The 22,678-nt window shown below is 33.2% G+C and overlaps 1 protein-coding gene and 1 pseudogene across 2 annotated transcripts; both read left to right on the forward strand.

Annotated features, from left to right (window-relative positions):
• The first annotated feature begins 300 nt into the window (after positions 1–300).
• Positions 301–7,991, forward strand: LOC148760346 (uncharacterized; annotated as a pseudogene).
• Positions 7,992–11,096: 3,105 nt separating this feature from the next.
• On the forward strand, positions 11,097–14,805 carry LOC18586632 (Ssu72-like family protein). 2 transcript variants are annotated; one of them, XM_007010122.3, is made up of 4 exons: positions 11,097–11,423; positions 11,533–11,678; positions 14,214–14,332; positions 14,437–14,805. In XM_007010122.3, the coding sequence occupies exons 1-4, from the start codon at positions 11,209–11,211 to the stop codon at positions 14,536–14,538; spliced, it is 582 nt and encodes a 193-aa protein (XP_007010184.3). In that variant the 5' UTR covers positions 11,097–11,208; the 3' UTR covers positions 14,539–14,805. The 2 variants fall into 2 exon arrangements, with proteins under 2 accessions (XP_007010184.3, XP_007010185.3); XM_007010123.3 differs by having other exon boundaries at positions 14,214–14,324; positions 14,437–14,638.
• Positions 14,806–22,678: the final 7,873 nt, after the last annotated feature.

The raw sequence follows: 22,678 nt of genomic DNA on the forward strand, positions 1-22,678 counted from the left end.
AAAGTACTAAGGTTCAGGAAACTTAAAAATTTTGACTCGAGATGAAAAATAACCATTTTGCCCATACCTTGGAAATCATTATTAGTTTTGGTTCTTTGGTCATTTTACCCTTATTTTCATCATTCATTTATGTCTTAGGCCTACTTAGGCCTTAATAATGTTTGAAAGCATACTTTTAAGGTTCACCATGAGAAATGACAAAATTACCCCTAACCATGTTATCGCGTCTACACCTAGTTACGAGCCTATAGGGGTCGAGGTCTCACAACTCTGCTATATATTACAGAAACATAGATTTTAATGGAAGATAGGGAAATTAAGTTGCCTACACCTATTGGCATGGATGAAGACCGAAGAAAAGAAGAAGAAAGGCTAATTACAAGGAGAATGAAGAGAAAAAGAACTCCAAGGAAACTTGTCCTTTCTGATGAAATCTTCACCATCTCTGAATCGTTACATCAAAGACCTACTGAAACTTCTCAAATCAAGGTAGATCATTTTATGGCTTAGGCTAAGCAATATCTATGTAGATAAGGATTAAAAATGATCCATCTTTCAAATTCAATTCCTTTCTTAATGAGATTATGTTTAGAAAATATAAAGAATATGATGTTTGAGTTACTGACATACATATAATTGTTATATTTTATATTTTATTTTTTAAAAATTACAATTAATAAGGTTTAAGTATTGTTTTCACACATATGGATTATGATATTTGCAGAAGGTTTGGATCAAAACTTAACTGGGGAAAATTTTCTTTCTGATTCGTTGATTGTCAATGCAGGAGAGGTAAATTACGAATCCATGAGGTTACTTTACTTGAAAAAAAAAGAATACTTTAATATTTTTATTTACTTAATTGTAGATTGATACGAAAGAATTATCATAATTTATTTTACGTATTTTTTAAAATGAAGATTAGTCATGATGGTGAGAACAATTATTTATACTTGTAGGACATAATAGCAAAAATAACTTGATTTTGTGGAAATTGTTCTTGTCGCACTTACATTGTTTCTGCTATGGGATATATTGCTCGTGTTAGCATTCTTCAACGTGGTAATATTTTGACGTATGAGGTGAGATCTAAAACCATACCATTTAACTTGTGTAGTTTCTCTAACCTTATTTATGTTCTTTGAGTTTATGCACATTAACAACTAATTTTCTTCACTGGGGTCTTTTATTGAGTGTTTTATATTTTTCTTATATGATGGTATATTTGTTTGCTTCTATGACACAACAGTAGTAAATGGTGAGTGAAGGTTAATTGAATGAATCCTAACCAAGTGAATTTTTTTTATTGTTATTTATTTATCTAGTGTTTGGTTGAATGAATAAATAGCCTTTTCTTCGTAATAATTTCCGAATATTATTATTTTAAGCTTAAGATACATGGATGGTTATTCTTATTTATGCTAGTTTATTAGCAAAAAACTTGGTTCCACATTAACTAGATTTCCTTAGAGCATTTAAATAAGTTAGTTGCTCATCAATTACAACCCAACCCCCCCCCCCCTCCCAAAAAAAAAAAAACGGTTAGTTGCTCACTAACTTGGTTTTAACCTTCCCCATTCTTTTACTCTTCCAACAAACCCAAAATATTGTATATTTAATATTATTTTCCTTTAATTTTTGATCCTTTTCTTTTCTTTTCTTTTTTCTTTTTTCTTTTTTAACTCTTATGATAGTATTCTTAAACTTTAGTAATATTTTTAATACCTTAAGTTTTCTTCCTTTTTTCTCCTTTTCTACATTTTATTTTTTTTTTATTTTTTCCCCTTTTTGATGCTATGCATGATCTAAGGAAGGTAAAGCTACTGGGCTCTAAATTTGCAACTCCCCACTCCTTTTTGGGTGGTCTCATGATAAAGCACATAGCACATTAGGTGTTATGCGTGCGTATCCACAAATGTTCTCTTTTTCTCACCCACACAAGAGAACACTTGCATATAAGCATACGTTGATGTTCTTAATCATCTTGAATAGGGTGAGAGAAAGGAAAGCCTAATCATATGTAATAGGGAGAGATAAAATGAATAGTATAATGAATGTAGTAGTTTGACTAGATTTACAAGATATGGTTTTATATTTATGGTGTAATTAAAGAACTCTTTTATGGTTTTTATTTTGGATTATTGCATTAGAAGATTTATTTGGGACCTCTAGTTGTAATCCAAGTTATAGGAACATTAATGCCCTTTAAGAGTTTAATAGGGTATTGTTGGGACTATCTTCTTTTCTGACTTATATCTAGCATTTCTTTTCCTGCCTTGTGCCATATAAATGGCTTATGTGATAATTTCTTATATAATTTTTTGTTTCAATGAAGTCTTAGAGATAACCTATGTTTCATGTCTTAGTTTTGTGTAATAATTGCTTTTAAGAATGTTTCATATGTTCTTCAAAATCCTTGTAAGCATTTTTTAAATTATTTTTCATGATTGAAGGATCTTCTATTTTGATATGCCATGTTGAAGGCGACTTCATTCAAAACCATGTTGAAGGATCTTCTATTAGGAATAGTGTAAAATTTCTTCTTTCTATGAAGCCAATGCTACCTAGTTGTCAATAGTAGTAATGAAATTTTTTATTGCTGGATGGGATGGGCTGTGGGAAGGAAAGGATAGGAAAGTGAAATTTTTTAATTGAATCATTTGTTTCTTATACAATTTTTGTTGTCACCCTATGTCATGGTGCTTAGATCTTGCATTGCTAATAACAAAACATTTTGGGATAAACCTTTGTGCTTTTCTGTTTTCAAGTGTTCTTGATGTAATCAGTGATCGAATAGCAAACAGGAGTATCTATTTTTAACATGACTACCTAGAGATTTCCTTTTATCATAATGCTTATTGTTTCAAGTCAATCGTTTAGTCAATAAGAACAGTGTAGTTGACTTGCGGAGGCATAACATTAGACTTGAAATATGACAAATCGCCTTTATATTTATTAGAAGAGGACCTTTTCAGTATTGGTCATTAAACAGTCACCAGTCTAATACCTTATTTCTTTGTCCAGAAAAGTAATGCTAAATGGTGCTTATTCTTTGCTGATAATTATTGTAGGATCCACTCATTGTTTGTCATTGTCTCCTATAAATGATGCAAAGCAATAGCTCCTATCAATACTGATACTAATATTTCTTGCTAATAAACATAAAGTAAATGCATATTTGTTGGCATTGGTGTTTGAAAAGTCCTTTTTTCTTCCACATCATTTCTTTGTCTTTTTACTCTAATCCATACTATTCCATAAGAAGACGTGTTGATATAACTCCTTCCTCTTTTCCCACAATAATTATATTTCATGGTTTTTTTGTGAACTGTTGTTAAAGATTATGAGAAAAATGAGAAATATGACTCTCTTAGTTTTTTTAGTTATTATGAATGCTTTGTTGGTAGGGAAGATGGAAAATGGTTTAATCTAATGGTTGGGATGCATAGCCACATTTGATATTTTTGTAGCTCAACCTTTGGATTAAACCTTTTTCCTTTCTTTCTCCTTTCCATCCTTTTTACCAAACAAAGTGTTAATTTTTTATTTTCTTTTACATATTCTTACACTATCTTCGCAGGAGATTGTGAGTTTTCTAATTTATCATACTAAATTTTTTTTGTTAACCTTCAAATCATGTCACTTCATTGATGTAGGCCAGCTTTGATAATTTCTTCATTTCCCTTGTAGGGATCATATGGAATAGTATCTGTCACGACCCGAAACTCCCCTCGAGCCCGTGACAATCGTCGCTGTGCCCCGATGGGCACTCATTTCCCGGAATGTTAACCAGAACCCCGCAAGGCTTAATATCAATTTCTCATTTCCCTTGGTGAGTAACTGTTGTCAAATTTTATGTTCTAAAGGATTTTGAGCTATTTCCAACTTAAAACAGATAAAATAAAAGTTTTCGTCTCACAGGGACATTTTGGTCATTTTTCACTGAAAAATTTTGAAACCAGTTTAAAATTTAGTAAGCAAGTACTAATCGCATAATTCACAATCAAAAATAAGTTTAAGCACCTAAAACCTTTATTTAAAATGAATTTATAATATTTGAATATAATAAGAAGAAAAAATAAAATATTCAATAAAATATTTTTATTTTCTTATAAACAGAAATTTTGGAGTTATGCGTAAATACTTTTTGTAATGTAAAAACAAAATAAATTCATCATATCGTAGCACAATAAACTATTAAATTTACAATATCAAGTGGGCCCACAATAACTAGAATTATAGAAACTATGAACCTACTGTGTGGAGTATGCTAATCCAATAGAAGCCCTCGATGGAATCAACTATCTACAGCCTACCTTGAGCTTGAAATGGGTGGAAAGAAGGGTGGTGAGATTATAAAATCCCAATGAGTAAACAAACATAATTTAAATCAACTAAAGTCGAGTAAAAGAAAACAATTAAAATATCCCATCATTTTAAGTATTTCACAATTTGAAAATTTATTCCAACCCAGGGAAACGGTTGTATTTCATTTAATTTCTCATTAAGACTTATGACTTTCATAAACATTTGGCTCATGCCATCAAATAGTACTCAATGACACCTTGATCAGAGGCGTACACTCGAGCCCACCAAGGATGTTAAAATTTTGTATACTCATAAAACATATTTTTAGTTTGAAAAAACACAGTCATTCCTTGGCGTTAGCGGAGTTTATCATCACGAGGTGGTTCAGCGTGACGTGAACTCTGTCCATACCTCAAGAGATACCCTACGCGCCTCTCCGACCGAGGTACATATATATATATATATCCGGATTCTGTGCCCCTCTAATAGGCTGGTCCACAGAATCTGCCCACTGCAGCAAGCTAAACCCACCAAACAATAAAATTCGATAACATGATATGGCAATTATTGTAATTTACAGCCTTTCAAGGCTAAATACATATTTCATACATTTTAACACAAATATCAATTCAGCCATTCATGCAAATACTGTCATAAGCCATTCGATTCCAATCATAAATTTAATTCATAACAAGTGGTCTCCAATTACTCTATTTTTCAAAATCATCATTCAATTTTAAAACAATTTATAAAATCTTTTCATGTATATACATTTTGTTTGTAAAACTCAAGATTTACCATTTAAACTCATTTTCATAAAATTTCACCAAATCCGATTAAAAGCATACTTTAGATAATAAAAATGATGGTAAGGTTACTCACAGTACTAGGAGTTCGATATACTCCTATTTTCGATCTTTGGGCACAATCTCTCTACCCTTGTTGGAAGGCTCACCACCTATACATCATACGTGACATGAATTTCAATAAATTGTGTCAATTTATCATAAACTATTTCAGGCTCTCTAAATCTAAATGAATGCATGCAATGGGATGCAAAATGTCTAATTAATCACTTAAATGTGATATTCTACCTAAGTCACACTATACTCGATCTAATCGGCTAAAATCTCCAATTTAACTCCAAATTAATTCTTCTCACTTTCTACACTCCAATTATACCTAAATTACCTCAGTGACTGTGAATGAGATTCAATTTATCAATCCTGGGTCAATAATCACACATGTCTATACATTAGGTAAAAATTCAGATTTTCACACCAAAATTTCCCATTTAATTTTTAGCCTCACCAAACATCAAATATCATCCAAATATCATGAAATATCATCAATTTCAGCCACAATATCCTCCCTAGAAAATTCAGCCAATAATGGTGATGGGGGAAAATGAATTCTTTTCTTGTTATTTTGTTTCTAAATATGCTAAACTAACTAAAAACACTAACATAACTTAAAATCAAATCAATCCAACTTCATTCTCTCTCCATACCCATTTGGGCAGCCATGAATTCACCATGAAAACATGAAATTTAACCATGGAAAATAAGGAGAAATGCATGGGAAAGGTAGATCACAAGTCAAAATCAAGAAATTTTACCTTTGATTGCTCGATCCTTTGAAATCCCACACTTTTTCTTCAATTTTCCCATCTAGGTTTTGTGTTTTTTCCCTTTCCCCTCTTGTTCTTACTATGGCCGGCCACATGAAGAGAAAATGGGATAAATATGGGCTGATTTTAATGGAAAATAATAAAATATTCTTGCTTGACACGTGGCATGTTTTCATTGGTCCATTTTTAAAACTTTAAAAATTTTAAACCTTTTTATCTCCACCACATGATTAGTCAATGGTCAAAATGAGGATAAGGGAAGACCATGTGCTGGACAAATGTCTTGGTGGTGGAAAATTACTGTTTTACCCCTAAGGTAGCAAAATTACCATTTTACCCCTATGCTCCGAAAAATACCAAGAATAATTTTTTTTCACTTCTTAACCTCAAATCATACTCTAACAAGTCAAATGGGGCCAAAAATCTTTTCTACAAATTCCCATTTTGTCCTCAGGTGGCAAATGACCATTTTGCCACTAGATAGTGAAAATTCTGGTTTGACTCCAAATTGATCCTCGAACTCCAAATGACCAAATTAAACCATTCTGGGACTTTAATATTCTTAATTTCATCTTAAATTCTCTATTGGATCTAGTTCGAGGCTTAAATCAACTTTGTTGTACCTCTAAGTACAATATCGACTTTTGTAAATTTTTTTGGGACTCTCCTAGCATGCAAACATGCTATCCATCACATGATGTCCTCACAAGTATTTTATAAAGTCAGGCTTGACAACTTCTCCCCTACTTGGATCAACCATATGATCCTTCTTCATAACTGATTTCGACATCCGACTAAATATTAATATTTTAATATTATTTTATTAATAAAATATTATTTTATTCTAAAAATTTTATCTTGTCTCTTTGGTTCCCAAAGTTCTTTATTATGCCTCACTTGACTTCCGAATCACCTTTTATCTCACAAATTCTCTTCTGATAAAATTATTATTATTTTATTATTATTTTCTCGCATATGAAATATTTTATCCTAAACTACTTCTTTCATCTTTTTATCACTTTTAAACATTTAAATTGACCTCAATTTGCATCGGATCAACTTTATTTATCACCATATCAAAGTATGGGGCATTTCAGTATCCCTTACAAGGCATGTCACCATGTCCTTGACCCCTGGTGGTGGTAATGGTGGTAAAGTTTTAATCACTTTGACGGGTGAAGATGCTTCTGTATTTGGTGGCTATGTTTCTAGCCTTTTGATAGCAGCAAGTGATGTGGAAGTAAGGACTTAATTTTCTAGTTGATTTACTATAACAACAGTAGGAAGTAGGATGTGTGTTTGAATAAATTTGACTGGTTCTTTTGATTATTCTGATTCTAATTCATTAATTGTATAACTTTTGACAAGAAGAAATGCAATATATGAAAAAATGAAATAAATAAAAAAAAAACCTCTCTACTTTAGTTAGATAAACATTATATTTTAGATTGTCCAGTATGGTTTATAATTTGATTGTATGTAAAGAGAATTTACTTTTGGTACTTACCTAGCAAAAATATCTTAAAAAAGAAATCAGAAAGAAAAAAAAAACAGCTATAAAAATTGGATATTGACCATGATCTTTAATAGATTTTTGTACAAAGAGCACTCACGTGAACATAGACAGTTGCTTTAACTTAGTGCTTCATCAAAAAGTTGTAATAACTAAGTCTTAATTGTTGAGAATTATTAATGTGGAAGTTTAGTCAATAATTTGGATACTTACAAAAGTTTAAACAATTTCTTTTGTTGGATTAATTATATTAACAAATTAGTTGTTAACAGAAAAAATCCTATTATAAGTATCACATGTGTTTCGAATGTTTGCCAGATTATGCTATGGAGGTTTACTTATTCTCCTTTGGACAATGCTTCTTCTCAAGGTTCTTCATCAACAAAGGATACCCTTATTTATTCTTCTTTGGAGAATGCTTTTTCTCAAGGCTCTTCATCCACAAAGGATTCCTTTATTCATTCTTCATTGGAGAATGCTTTTTCTCAAGGTTTTTCATCCACAAAAGATTCTCTAGAGATGGAAATGAAGATTCCTTGAAATTTATTACCCTAAGGATATAAAAAGTTTCTATTTTCGTTTTTCTTATGGGGAAGGTGGGTTTATAATCCTTCACTTCAATGATGCTGTCTCAAGCTTAATGCTAGTAATTTACAGTTATTGCTATAATAAACTTTGAATAGATATGGTTTAGAAACTTGGATTCATTTTGGATGATTACATTATTGTGAATAAATACAACTTTGGATTTGGTACTCTTAATTTTGGGCTAATCCCATAATTTCTAAAAGCAAGGATTTTCTTTCTGTTGATTGGCATGTTGCTTAAATTTTTCTTCGGTCTAGCAGTTCCCTCTTCCCTTTTCTTAACCATATAATGTCATTTACGGGATGACCATAGGAAACAATTTGAAAGCATTTTTTGAGTCGGAATTGTAGTTTACAAATGCTAAATGACTACTAAATAATTAAGAATGCAAATAGCATTGTCTGTTAACTTGTTATTTTGTTCTGGAAAGTCAGCATTTTCTTCTCAGTGTTTTTCCAAATGATGTATGAATCTTTTGTTGTATTGCCTAGAACTCAGTTTAAAGAGAATGGGTTTAGCTCAGACTATGTGATGTTCATTAATAATTAGATGAATCAAAGCTTGATATTAGCTCAGACATGAAGAGCACTATTTTCCTTAAACCTTTGTACACATGTGGACCACAAGCTTTACAAAATAAATCTAGACCACTACCAATGGGTCCAATATCAAAGTCAAGCATCTATTCTTAATTTTTAAATAATGGCAGACAAAAAAAGATAAAAAGTTACAAAGCATCCATTCTTAATTTACCCTCCCTCCATCTATCAAAACACCACAAAAAAACCTTAGAACATTGTACATATTAACATTCACATATCAACAATATGACAAATACTTGTTAATATCCCTCCAGCACCATCAGAATTCATTACTGAGGTAGAGGCAGTAGGGGCAGTAAAGGCAGCAAGGGTAGTAGGGGGTAGAGGTAGCAAGTTCAGGAAATGGAGCCCTCTTTAAACCACCACGAGCAGGGACATATTTAACACCACTACATGCACCACGATCAATTCCTAAAGTAGTAGCAACAACGGGTTTTCTTTGCACACTAGCAAGTCTTCTTGAAGTTTTAGATGCAACAGCTCTTAATGAAAACCCATTAGCAGCTCCTAATGGAAACCCAACAGCTATTGATGAAGACCTAAGCAAGGTATTTTGCTATAATTTAAAACATAAAAAAATGCATTAGATCATTAAATTGCATATGTGATGTAAAATACTAAATTGCATAATTAATGTAGATTAGCTTTCTATTATGTTGCACTGGAACCTTAGGACAGGTCTTTTTATTATGATCAAGTGAGGAGCATAAGGTGCACTTAATAGTGCTACTCTTCCTAGCATTGCCATGTCTAGCTGGCCCTTCCTTGGGTTCCGTTCATCTGTTCTTCTTGGGCCTCCCAGGCATACGACCAAGTAGTAAAAGCTTCACTAGATCTACTTGCCTTCTCAACTCAGCCATGGTGATGTTAGGTATAGGGTGAATATATTCATTGTATGCCAGCATGAACTTTTCCTTAGAGTAGAAGTTGTCACAATATTACTAAAAATCACCTTTGATGTGACTTATGCAAGCTACTACATGATTGCAAGGAATACCTAAAATACAGCCAAACACAAGTTAGTAAACCCTAAAATATGCAACCAACCAGTGTATACATGAAATATGTTGAGACAACTTCACCTAAATTATTCAAAACACCATATGGGCCAGTTACCCTATTCACCTTCAAGCGGATAGCATATGTCTTGCCACTTTGAAATACACTAAACTTAGAATTGAAGGCAGGCATAACCCTACAACACCCGCCAATGTACTTGGCAAAAACCAACTTTTTTTTTTAATTTTAGGTGTCACCTGCCCTTCCTACGTGTAGGCCTTCTTATACCGATCAAAAAACCTCTTTATTATTTTGACTCTAAGTTCTTCAAACAAAACCAAAATGGGTTTACTCCTTATAAGCCCAATCTAGTGGTTGAAACTCTCGACCATGTTGTTGGTCACATGGTCACTCTTCACACATGGGTTAAAGGTATGCCTTGCCCACAATGTGAGTGGTTTGTCCATTAACCTGTTGTATGCCTATGCATTTTTAGCTTTAATCTTCATCATGGCTTCATTCCAATGCCACTGGTTGTATGCTTTTATAGCTTTCCAGAAGTTCACCTTTATGTTCAACCTTAAAAACCTTTGCCTAAAGTTGCTATAAAGGTGCCAAACACACCTTCTTTGAATGACATGAGGCATTATCTCTATAATTATATCATCTAGGCCCTGCCATATAAGAATAAGTAACAGTTAATAAGTAATTGAAATTAACTAATTAAATGTAAAATAGTAGGTATTTAGGGTTTACCTTTTGCGCATCACTCATCATTGCCAAAGGTTTATTGATGTCCCCAATAGTAGTATTAACCAAGTTCAAAAACCAAGACCATGGGTCACCATTCTCCAGCTCCACCACATCAACAACAACAGGAAACAAACCACAATTCCCATCAATGACGATAGCAGATAGAAAGGCCCTTCCATGTGGCCCTTTGAGGTGGTAGCCATCAACCTTAATGAAAGGCGTACACACTTTGTTAAACCTCTCTTGAAAGCATCAAAGGATAAGAAAAAAACTTTTGAAAGTTGGGTACATGCTTAATTTAGGCTTCTCTAGCTGCATGATGGTTATACTTCCAAGATTTGTATCTTTGACCATTTGGGCATACAAGTGCATGTAAGAATAGGATCTACCATGAGTTATTTTATGATTTTATAATTGATTTTTTAATTATTCTCAATCTATTTTTACTAATTAAATATTAAAATAAATTATAATAATATTTTCTATTTTATTCTATTTCATAAACTTAATAACATAATAATAATTTATTTTATTTATACCTTATTTAATTTTCAAAACAATTATTTTATTTCATTTTCTTACATTTCACGAACTAGACCTGCAGTCGATGACATACCACGGATATCTTGAAAGTGACATCAAAAATGGAAAAGTACCTAAATACCCTCAACAAATAAAACTGGCCGGTCTGGTTCTTCTTTGTACGACTCTGAACATATACCCTGGCTGGCTCAGGGGTTGAGGCAGCGAGTGTTGAGCTTACCTTCATATCCATTCGTGAAATTGAATAGTGGTAGTATTTAATTAGAGCGAACATGAAATTCCGGTACGCCATGGTTTGTTCATCGAACCAGAACCGGAGCATGGAGGCCCACTCGCTCCTGAAGAAGCAGGGGTTCGACGTCTCCTCCTACGGAACGGGGGCTCACGTCAAACTTCCTGGACCCTCCCTTAGAGAACCCAACGTCTACGAGTTTGGGACCCCTTACAAGCACATGCTGGATGACCTCCGCCGTAAAGACCCCGAGCTGTAATCTTCTCTTTTATTCTCGAATTTTTCTTACGATTTTATTTTTAAATACTAATGCCTTTGCTTAATAAAATTGAACCGTTAATGAAAATGGGTATTTTTCTTTCAGGTACAAGCGTAATGGCATATTGCCGATGCTTAAAAGGAACTCAAGTGTGAAATTGGCACCGCAACGTTGGCAAGACAATGCTGCTGATGGTACCTTTGACATTGTTTTCACCTTTGAAGAGAAGGTGTTTGATATGGTCATTGAAGGTTATTTTTTCTGCTTCCTTTTAATTAAAAATAAATAAATTAATTCTATTTCATATTAATAATTTCTTTGTGAGATTATGTCAGAATATTCAGTACAGATGTGAATTTGAATACTTCTTGTGTTTTGAGTAAATTAATTAAGTAATCTATTAAGCCTAAGCCTTAATCCAACTCTTTGGCATGTTGACAATGCAGTATTTGAGCACCGATTAGTATGATAAAATAAAAAATAGGCAGGCAGTCTGAATCATTAATTCTTGTCTGAGACTCTGAGGAGTAAATGAGAATGGTATTATGGAAATTTTTGGTATGTAATGCAGTTTTTAGTTAGGATCTTGCTCTCTCGTTTAAGATTTACTCATGAGTTGGGAAAAAGAAAAGGAGAGGCAGACAGATATGGGTTTCCAGTCTTAGAAAACCCCAACTCTTATGAGATAAATGGCTCTTGTGCAATGCTAATTTCCGTAATTACTTTGCTTATTCTCTAATTGTTCTTTGCACTCCCTCACTTGATTTTTTTTTTGTTTCTTTCTGCTTCCATGTATAATTCTTATTTATATCGCCAACGCTCTGTGATGTCAGTTCGTAATCATCATCACATCAAATCCGAACGATATCTCCCAATTGTAATGCCTGATCACAAAGATTTTATTCACTATCATAGCTATTATTAGAAGTAGTTCAACCTATACTTCTTAGGATTTTATGTCCTTATTAATGCCTGAGTTGTGTGGCTATTTTGCGATTTTATGGGTGGCTTAGGTGAGCAATTGGTCAATTTTTCACTATTCTAGAACTGGTAACAGTTTCACAGATAAGTTGGCAAAGGAAGGTGTTGGCAGGGTTTCTGATTTTCTGATGATATGTCTTTGATTTTGGCCTTTGCTGCATTGATTGCTGTGTTGCTCTTTGTTCGTTCTGTCTGTGTTCTTTCCTTTCGATCTTTCAATTCCAGGGGTTGTTCTCTGCTTGCAATTATTTGTTAAGTGATCGGGAATGTCGGCTTTGCTTTGGTTGGTCATTGCATTTTTTTTCTCGCTGTGATCCTTATGTTTTTGGGTTGTGTGATTGTCTCTGCTGAGCCATTCATGATGGTTGACTGCTATTTGATTTTCGACTTTTTTAGGCTTTCACATGGTGGATTTAAGGGTGTTCTCTTTTTAATGATGTGATTGTGTGTGACTGTCTGGGTTTTTCTCTGCCTTCTCCTTGGTTGATTCAGATGGTCATTGCTTCTGCTTTGTGCTTGTGATACCTTTGCTGCTGGGTTGCATGTTTCTGCTGAGCTGCTTTTGATGGATGAAGTAGGCTCTGTTTTTTGTCCTTGCTCTGCTTGCAAGGTGGATTTTAGGGAGTTTTCTTTCTCATTGTACAGATTTGATGTGTTGTTGGGCTGACATGATGTCTAGCTGGGTGTTTTTTGTTTTTTTTTTTTTTTCTGTATTAGGATGAGACTTCTTCTCATGAAGGTTTCTCGGCTTTTGACTGTTTTTGTCTGCTGCTGGTTTCATTTTTCCATCAGCATGACTCTGGTTGTTTCAGCAGGGTTCTCTTCTTTCCCTGTCTTTTTTCTCTTTATGAATTAGTGAAGGCTCTACTTATCAAAAAAAAAAAAAAATGATGTAATGAATTGGAAATCATGTTGTCATTGCCATCTTCATTTTGTTATGTAATTTTTCAACATTATCGTGTTATGGAAACTGATGATTTAGTCCACTAAATTAGTGAAACCTGTCCAAGTGTCATTCAAGAACCAAGGTGCATGGTATGTTCCATGATGAACAGGTTTGTTGTGAAAATTACGTGGTGGAACAGGTTAGGACTTAGAAGTTCTACTTCCTTTAAAAAACAAAACAATGTCAAATAGGTCATGCTTTCAGTGCTATCATTAGAGAGATGATTTGCCTAGTGGTCAAGGTGTAGACCAGGAAAAAGCTCTCATGGGTAAGGGAGTGTAATATTGCAGGATATTTTGTTTCATTATTTGTCTGAGTTTCGAACAAGAATCCATTTTGGAGACTTGAACTTTTAATTGTCCTGGAGAGTTTGTTGGCTGCATAACTGAATTAATTTCCAATAAACCGTTCATCGAAATAATTATTTGTATGCCCCCCCCCCCCCCCCCCCCCCCCCCCTCCTCGATTTGATACCGTACCTTTCATAAGTTCCTGGAGTCTGTTTTTTTTGTTGGAACATTTTGGCATGTGAACTTTTTTCTCTCTGACATTTTACAGATGTATATTTAATTTTTATCTGTTGATTGAAAATCAACAAAGGTAACATTGGAAGCCATGTTTTGGAGATGATTCTGGTCTCATCCTACTATAGGTTGTTGTCCATTGGCATCTTGGCTAACTTAATTGTTTAAATAATGCTTTTCTGATTACAGCCAAATTTTTAGTTTAAATAGAAACTATCATGATGATCTCTGGAACATTTTTTATCCAGTGACAAATTTGTTTTTTTTTTTCTTTTTTCCTTTTGTCCCTTAAAGTATTTTATTATTCATCATCTTATATGTGTTAATCATGGCAGATCTGCACAACCGGGATCAAGTTCTCTTGAAAAGTGTGCTGGTGATCAACTTAGAGGTCAAAGATAACCATGAGGAAGCAGCCATAGGAGCCCGTCTAGCTTTAGATCTTTGTGAGCAGGTCCCTGTCATTTGATGCTATGAATATTCCATTATGCTTCATATTTTATTAGTTGCCTGTTATGCTTAATTTTTTTTGCTTTTTTATATGATTTTAATGCTTAGATTGAAGCTGCTGAGTCATGGGAGGAATCAATTGATGATATTCTGGCTTCTTTTGAGAACAAGCATCGGCGGAAGCTACTGTATAGCATCTCTTTCTACTGAAGGCATCCTTGATATATGAATAAATTAGTCCCTTGCTTTCCTAGTGCTAATTTGACTCTAGTTGATAATTTTTGTCATTAACCAATTATTCCTTGCGCAACCCACCTTTTTGTTTTCCCTTTTCATGTAAGATTGATTTTCCCGCACGGTCATGAAAGAATACCTCTTTGGATGAAACTTCTGGGATCCTAATACTGATTTGATAATTGGTTTTATACAAGTAATCATGAAACAGGATTGCCTCAGATGAAACTTCTGGGATTGAAATTCTAGTTCGCTACTTGTTATTTATTACATGTAGTCTTGCATGTAACACTATTTGTTTTCTGGTGGTGTGGGCTATAAGAGAGACACATGGATCACAATTCACACATACAGGGCTATGTGTGTGGTCTGTAGGACATGGAGGTCTTGTAATCAAATTAGACCTCCTCTGCAAGCCATGCTGAGCAAGATAGAAGAAACTCTTAATTTTGTATTTGCCCAGAGTTACTTTCAGATTGTAACATTTCTCATTGTAAATGGTAATTTCATCATTTTGTTCAATTTTTTTGGTGCAAAAGGAAAGATAAAAAAGATAAACTTTTATAAAGCTACAGTTATGGACAGTCTTTGACTTAAGGCTATGATTCTTGAATTCTGAGAACTCGTTTGTTAGTTTTCAAAGTTTAAAGCTCTAAAAATCAACCTTTGGCACTTAAAGAGAAGGACACATCATTAACATATCAAAGAAGAAAAGGGAATTCGATATCTTGATGTCACAATCCTTTCTTCTTTCTTTCCTGAAGGTAAACAGATAATAAAGAATACTGACAAATTGCACGTACAATTTCTTGTATGCTTTTCCCGAAGGTGCAAGTGCAAGTTACATACCGATGTCTGCAATAGAATAGAGAGCCACAAAATCTTGGATGGCTTCCAACGGCAAAGAAACAACCCAAGAACACTAAAGGTCTGACCCGCTATTTGGAGAAAAAGAAATTCGATGTATCTATATAATCCTAGTACTTCAAAAGGACAACACCAGTAAACCAAATACTGCTAGCACCTCCTATCAGCAAAATTCCAGGTTGAGAATTTCATCTGCCCAAGCCATGTCCTCCATTTTAGTTTTAATGTCAGGCTGATCAAACAACTTATCCTTGCTATTCTTTGGCAACAGCAGGCAACTGACAGCATCACTACCACAAGGTAGATAGTCCTCATGGCCATACGGCCGGAAGAGCTCCTCCCATGATTCAGAAGCTGAGGGAGGTACTTCCCACAATTCCATAATGGACGGCTCATCCTTCCATTCATCCCACTGATCCAAACAGGGTTGTTCTTTGACATTTCTGTATTCCTTGACAACTTTCTTCATGGTGCGTTGTGTCATTGTTTTCTCTGCATTGTTTGCCTCCTCTTGGATTGGATTGCAAGAAACATATCGAGCACAGACGAAGGAAACAGTTGTGAAAACAATCCACTTGTCAATGAATTCTTATTCTCCGCCGCCATCATGTCTTCAAACTCACGTTTCTTTGTCTGATAAACAGCAGCAGCCTCCTCCTCAGTGCTATAGGTACCTAGCCATAGTCGTTTCTTGTTAAAAGGATCTCTAATCTCTGAAGCAAACTTACCGCAAACCTTCTTCGAACGCCCTCAAGCATACTCGAAGATCTTCGAGGTCTCCTAGAGCCCGTACCATCATTAATGTAATGTGAAGAATTTGAAGAGCACGATTTATGTGACGCAGATGAACAAGAAATCTCCTTGACCACACGCTTAGTACCCACAATCTGGTTCTTCCTCTTCTTCCAATAATCTATTTCTTCTTCATCGCTTGACAAATCTGTAGCATCAGGGTCATTGTATATAACTCGAAGCTTCTTGGGCAGATTCAAACCTGGCTTCATGATTAACTCTTGTCCAAATTATCACTCAACTCAAACTTAATGTTTTCAAGGCCTGGCGTTATGTTTGACTGTCATATTTATAGTATAAAATTGTTAAACCCAGGAACTAGGAATCCCTTCAACAAGGTGGATTCAAGTTCGAGGAAAAAGCAGAAAAAGGAAAGAACATCTTTTACATATCATTGCCAGCTTGAGTATCAAGAAAAGCCATAAAGTTATTTCCTTAAATTCGAAAACACAATATAAGAAAAAGGAAGAAGGAAAAAGGAAAAGAAAAGAAAGAAAAAAATACAGTGTTGTGTCCTTCATGTGCCACTGGCCTTTGCCCAAGGCAAGTCTTTGTCAGGGTTGAACAACTGATCGGTTCGCTCGGATTTATCCATCATAATCAAAAATCAAATGGATTAAACTTTTTTTGAACATCGACCTAAGCGACTAAACTTAAAGAGAGGATCGAACTGACCAAAGATCAAATTGATTCGATCGGTTCGGTGTTAGACCAAGAGAATAAAAATTATCATTTATTTTTACAAATTACAACACTAAAATTTATAAATTTTATCCAAATTATGAAATATATAAATAATCTAAACATTAAAAAAAATAATATTTTTTCTTTCACTCACTTAAATCATAACATTTAACATTAACAACAACAACATCCTTAAAATTGACATCCATAACCACAAGAGTCAAGACAACCTTTATCCTTTCACATAAATCATTAAATTAACATTTAAGAGTTCTAACCTCTAAGTTCTAACTTTTAAGAGTCAACATAAAAAAGAAAATAAAATTAACTCTGGCAATAACTTAGTAAGCAGTAAATAGGATATATATATTTTATATTTATATATAATATTAAGTGGGGTTTTTGATCTATTCGATATAAAAATTTTATGATAAAAAATAGACTAAATAAATTGATTGGATCAAACTTTTTAGATCGACGGGCTAAATGGACTAATCAGACCAAACTATAGTACCTAAATTGCATTTGATTTGATCGGATCATTAGGCTGATTCAATTTTACTCACCCTTATTCCTTGCACAGTATATAGAAACAGAAAGGAATTTTTTTTTTGCTTTTAATAAGTCAAATGAATAAAACCGCATAACATAAAAATTTAAAAGAGTAATCGCAAACAACATCTCAAATATACAGAAAGTTCTTTCATTTCTAAAATAAATTTGATGAATATTTCATTTTCCCTAACTCTGTTTCCTAAAATGCTTCTGGTTGTTGCAATGCAGTGGATAATACATTAATAGCCTTCAACATTTGTAAATGTGCTTTTATTTTGTTCAATCAACGCATTCAACTTTTATTTTAGTGTAAATGAAGAACTTTCATTATGAGAAAAGAATAGTATTATTTGTAACAAATTTTGTTATATAAAATTTTATTTTATTTTTTATATTAAGACTATCGTTGATCCATCTCGGACAACACTACCCCAACCTTGAATCTCCCTTTATCGTCTTCAGTCCTCCACCTTTCTCCTTGCCATCTTTCTCATCCTTGAATCTCTCTCTCCTTTTTATATGAAGACAAATCTCTCTATGGATTTGACAAGGTATAATAATTAAAAAAAAATTATTGAATTATATTAAAAAAAATTAAATAAGTTCCTTTTTTTATTATATTTAGTTAAATTCTTGGATTTTTATTTTGAACCGAATAAATTTTAATGATTAATTGTTGACTAATTATCATTAGTCAATGACACATTATTTTATGTCATATGACATTGATGAGATATGCTAACTTTTCATAATGAATGATGATGTGGCGTGAAGAAGTGGTCATGTGGTAGTCTCACCCTCTATTGTGATAAGTTCATATATCATGTCAGTTCTACGTGAGTATAAAATGATAAATGTTATTTTGACTAATGGTAATTAATCAACCATAACTATACTATTTAGCTTAAAACAAAAGTAGATGGGTTTGATAGAATCAAATAGAAGAATGAAAACTTGTTTGAGTTTTCTTGAAATAATCAAGAAAAATCTCAATTTGACCTAACTTTCATATCATACACCAAGTTACTTCCTTATATCATCTAGCTCCACCTTATTGCGTTCGTCCATTTGGAGCCTCTAAACCTTTTTATGCAAGATGGTATGATGCTAGTGCTTATTATAACTACTTGTGAAACCCCTAACTTTTATAAGAGGATAGTTGGGCAAATCCTTAGGTGAGCTTTTGACATTTGTTATACTTGATTTGGTTTATTAATTATAAACCATTCCATGTATTCTTTTATCCTTCGTGGATGCCATCTTGGTTGGCTATCATCGAAAGAACAAAAATTTTTTTAAGTTTGGAAGGAGTCAAAATATGTGATTTTTATAAAATAATCTAATGGACATAAAAAATGGCAGTACTGGCTCATTTGGTATTGATATTACCTAAAATGATTTTTTCATAATTTTTAAAGTACGTTTGTTACGATAAAAAAGAGCTTAAAATTTAATTTCAGTCGAACTTCTTTGATTTTGTTCTTAAAGCCAAAATTTAGATTTTGATTCTTTTGGAATTTGATTTTTTTTTATATTTTTATTGAATCCAAATGAAGAGAGGGGTGTTTGCTTATTTACATTAAATACCTTAAGTAAACAAAGCGTAAAAAAGAAAGAAATAAAAATGAGGACATTTACTTAAATGGTATTAAATGTAAACAAGTTTAATAGGCTTTCCTTGGCATCTTGGAGTGTCACATCCCATTTTATGGTGGAACATGATCGGCGCATGAACCTAGACAGGTATAGCCCGCTAGGTTCAAGCAAGCCTTTTTAACGTTCATCATTAAACATTCATTAATGCGGAAACTCATCAAATATCCATAAGCATAAAATATCAACTCATGCATACCATCATACGCAACATTACATATATATGAAACTTCTTAACATATTTGGGTAAGTGCAACATTTCATATATCATCAGAGTGCCATAATTCTAGTGCACCATAATATTTACATGTCTCGACACCATTGAGCATTCATATGGGCTTTTGAGCCACTTTATGCATTTAACGTAACACTCATATTGTAATATACACAAATCGTTGGCTACATTATTGTAACATACTCATAATCCATAAAACATGTTCATAGTCTATAAATATAAACATAACATAGACTGACTCATTAGCGGAACATGACCTAACTTGCTAGGCAGTAAGAGGCTACTAGAGACTTACCAATGAGGAATGAACGGATCATGTCTCTATGAAACTGGTTTCTAGCAAAAGAGTTATCACTGATCTACAAAAAAATACTGAAAGAAAATAAGGTGTGAGTCACAAAGACTTCGTGAGTGGATATGGGGAAAGGGACAAGCTAGGGGATACAAGTTTTTTGTAACCATGCAATTATAGATACATATGATTCATAAATCCTTTCACATTACCATGATGTTCATGAAACATAGCATTTAATCATCCTCTAAATAACATTGCACGGAAAACATCTTTGCATAATTATTAGAAATCATTTAGTTACGAAAACCTCTCTAAAATCACTTGAGAAGTCAATTTTTCAACAATTCTTTCAATACATTCTGGATGTATCGATACATATAAGGAATCTATTGATACCTTTGGTAATGTATTGATACATTTCACACAGAATGTTTCCTGTAGCATTCTATTGAAAATATATCGATACATACCTCATATGTATCAATACTTTTGCCACATAATCCAACTTTCTAGGCATTTTCTTAAATCTAACTCATTCATAAGTCTTTCTAGCATTGATGGATCATTCCTTAGGCTAAGGTTTTGTTTAACCAAGCTAATATCACCACATTATAGTGTGAATAACATCATTAATACTCATGTAATCATAAACTAGGCATTTAAGCATAAATCACAAGGCAATATTCATTCAATCATTTCTCTAACTCATTAATCTCATTCATCATAACATTCTAACTATGAGTGGGTTTGTCCTATTTGGACGAATAATGATTTAACCCACACTATTTTGGGTTCTTAATGCGTTCTTGTGAATGACACATCGGCCTCATCCATTATCTATCGAGTGGTCCCACCCCATTCAGGCGAACAATGGACAAAGTCTTGACTACCGTCTGGTTCACCTCGCGTGAACAATCATCAATGTTGCGTAAGTGGCATTTCATCCTCACTCACAGTCATCATAGATCTTTTGAGCTTAGGATCGTTCTCATCCTTAGCTTGCATCATGAACATATAACATCTCCATAAATCATCATCATACTTAGCTTATAGTGTATATGACTATCTCAACACATACATTTCATAGTCTCATAAATAACTTACATGATTAGCCCATAGTGTATATGACTATCTCAACATATACATCTCATGGCATACATTTCATAATCTCATAAATCACTTACATGCTTAGCCCATAATGTATATGACTAGCTCAGCATATACATCTCATGGCATATATTTTATAGCCTCATAAATCACTTACATGCTTAGCCCATAGTGTATATGACTATCTCAGCATATACATCTCATGGCATACATTTCATAGCCTCATAAATCACTTACATGCTTAGCCTATAGTGTACATGATATACTTAACACATACATCTCATGGCATACATGTTACAATTTAAAAAATGGAACTCATGCATCCAACATTCTTATCATGCTACATTATATCTAACATGTGCATAATAACATTCATACATTAACCATAGAAATATCTCATACCCACACTAGCCCGAAAGTCAGAGTAATCTAATGGACTACAAAAATAAAAGAGCTTGTTTCCCCTAATTGAAAACTAATGCTTAGTAGCACATTTACATACATAGTAGATTCGTAAACAATTTGAAAATCATTGTATCACACATATCACAATGATTATCAAATCAAGTCCTTTGAGCATTTCCTTGAAAACTTCATAAAACCTTGTAGTTCAAATCCTTTAACTAACCATTTATGGAAATAAGTTTTCAACATGCTTGAACAACCATTTCCAAAAACATTATGCTAATTTCCATATTAAAATACTTAAAAAGGTGTATTAACTCACCTAATTGGAGAGTCAATTCCTAGCTCCAATCATAACTCTGTTTCGGCGTCATCCGTGGAGTTTTCAAGTGTTCCTATCATATAACAATCATCACAATTATTTCCTAGAATAAAATCTTGTAATAATCATTTTAGGTACTTTCAAAATTACTCGTTTTTAGCTAAACTAATTTTCTAGCTAAAACCCATGCTTAGAAACCCATTAATCTCTCATCCTTAACTTAGGCTAGCTTAGATGCTTAAGAAAATCACAAAGCCTTTAAGATTTAATGACCAACAAAAAATCTGAGCAACAAAATCATATTTCAAAAACTAGAAATCAAGATTTAAAGTTTCCAAAGGCTAAAAATGTCACCTTTTTCATAACAACTCAAAACCATATCATTTAATCATAAAAAATGAACACATAAGTTAAAAATTAGTTGAAAGAGTTTAAGAGTTAGGGTTTTACCTTGCAAATGTGGCTGAGGGTTGCCAACCCTCAAAAAATGGGGTATATTTATAAGCTAGAATGTAAAAATACATTTTTACTCCTTTTATTTTTTTGAAATTGACAAAATATATCGATACATTTGGTTTGGGGGAAAATGTATCGATACATTATGAACATATATCAATACATGTTCATCAGAAATCCTTTTGGGCTAAATGTTCTTTTTACTTTTTACTCTCCATTTACTTAAGATATTTAATGTAAATAAGCAAACAACCCCCTATTTGGATTCAATAAAAATATCAAAAGAATCAGAATCAAAATCCAAATTTTGGTTTCAAGAACAAAATCGAAAAAACTCGACAGAAATTAAATTTGCGACTCTCATTTGCCATTGCAAACGTATTCCAAAAAATATGAAAAAATATCATATTTGGTCATTTAAAAACCAGAGGAATCATTACTAGCATTTTTTTATTCCTTAAAGATTGTTCTATAAAAATCACATATTTTGACCCATTCTAGATTTAGAAAATTTTTGCTTCAAAAGTGACAAACAACTAAAAGTGTCAATGAATTCTTTTGAAGGTTAAAACTAAGTTTGATGTTTAAAATATGTAATCTATATGCTCACCTAAGGATTTCCTAACTTATCCTCCTACTTAGTGTGGGATTTCACATAGAGCAAAAGTCTCGAGACCTAACCAAGAGGTAACGAGACCTTACTGCCCAAAAAGAAAGTCTCAAGACTTGAGTCGAGAAACCTTCA

Source organism: Theobroma cacao, chromosome 10 (assembly GCF_053813885.1).
Source record: "Theobroma cacao isolate CCN51 chromosome 10, ASM5381388v1, whole genome shotgun sequence".
Classification (NCBI taxonomy): Eukaryota; Viridiplantae; Streptophyta; class Magnoliopsida; order Malvales; family Malvaceae; genus Theobroma; species Theobroma cacao.

Excerpts from the sequence above, each read along its gene's own strand:
- LOC18586632 (XM_007010122.3), top strand. The coding sequence starts at position 11,209 with ATGAAATTCCGGTACGCCATGGTTTGTTCATCGAACCAGAACCGGAGC. Across the intron at positions 11,424-11,532 it reads CGCCGTAAAGACCCCGAGCT|GTACAAGCGTAATGGCATAT; the intron begins GTAATCTTCTCT and ends TTTTTCTTTCAG. Across the intron at positions 11,679-14,213 it reads GTTTGATATGGTCATTGAAG|ATCTGCACAACCGGGATCAA; the intron begins GTTATTTTTTCT and ends TAATCATGGCAG.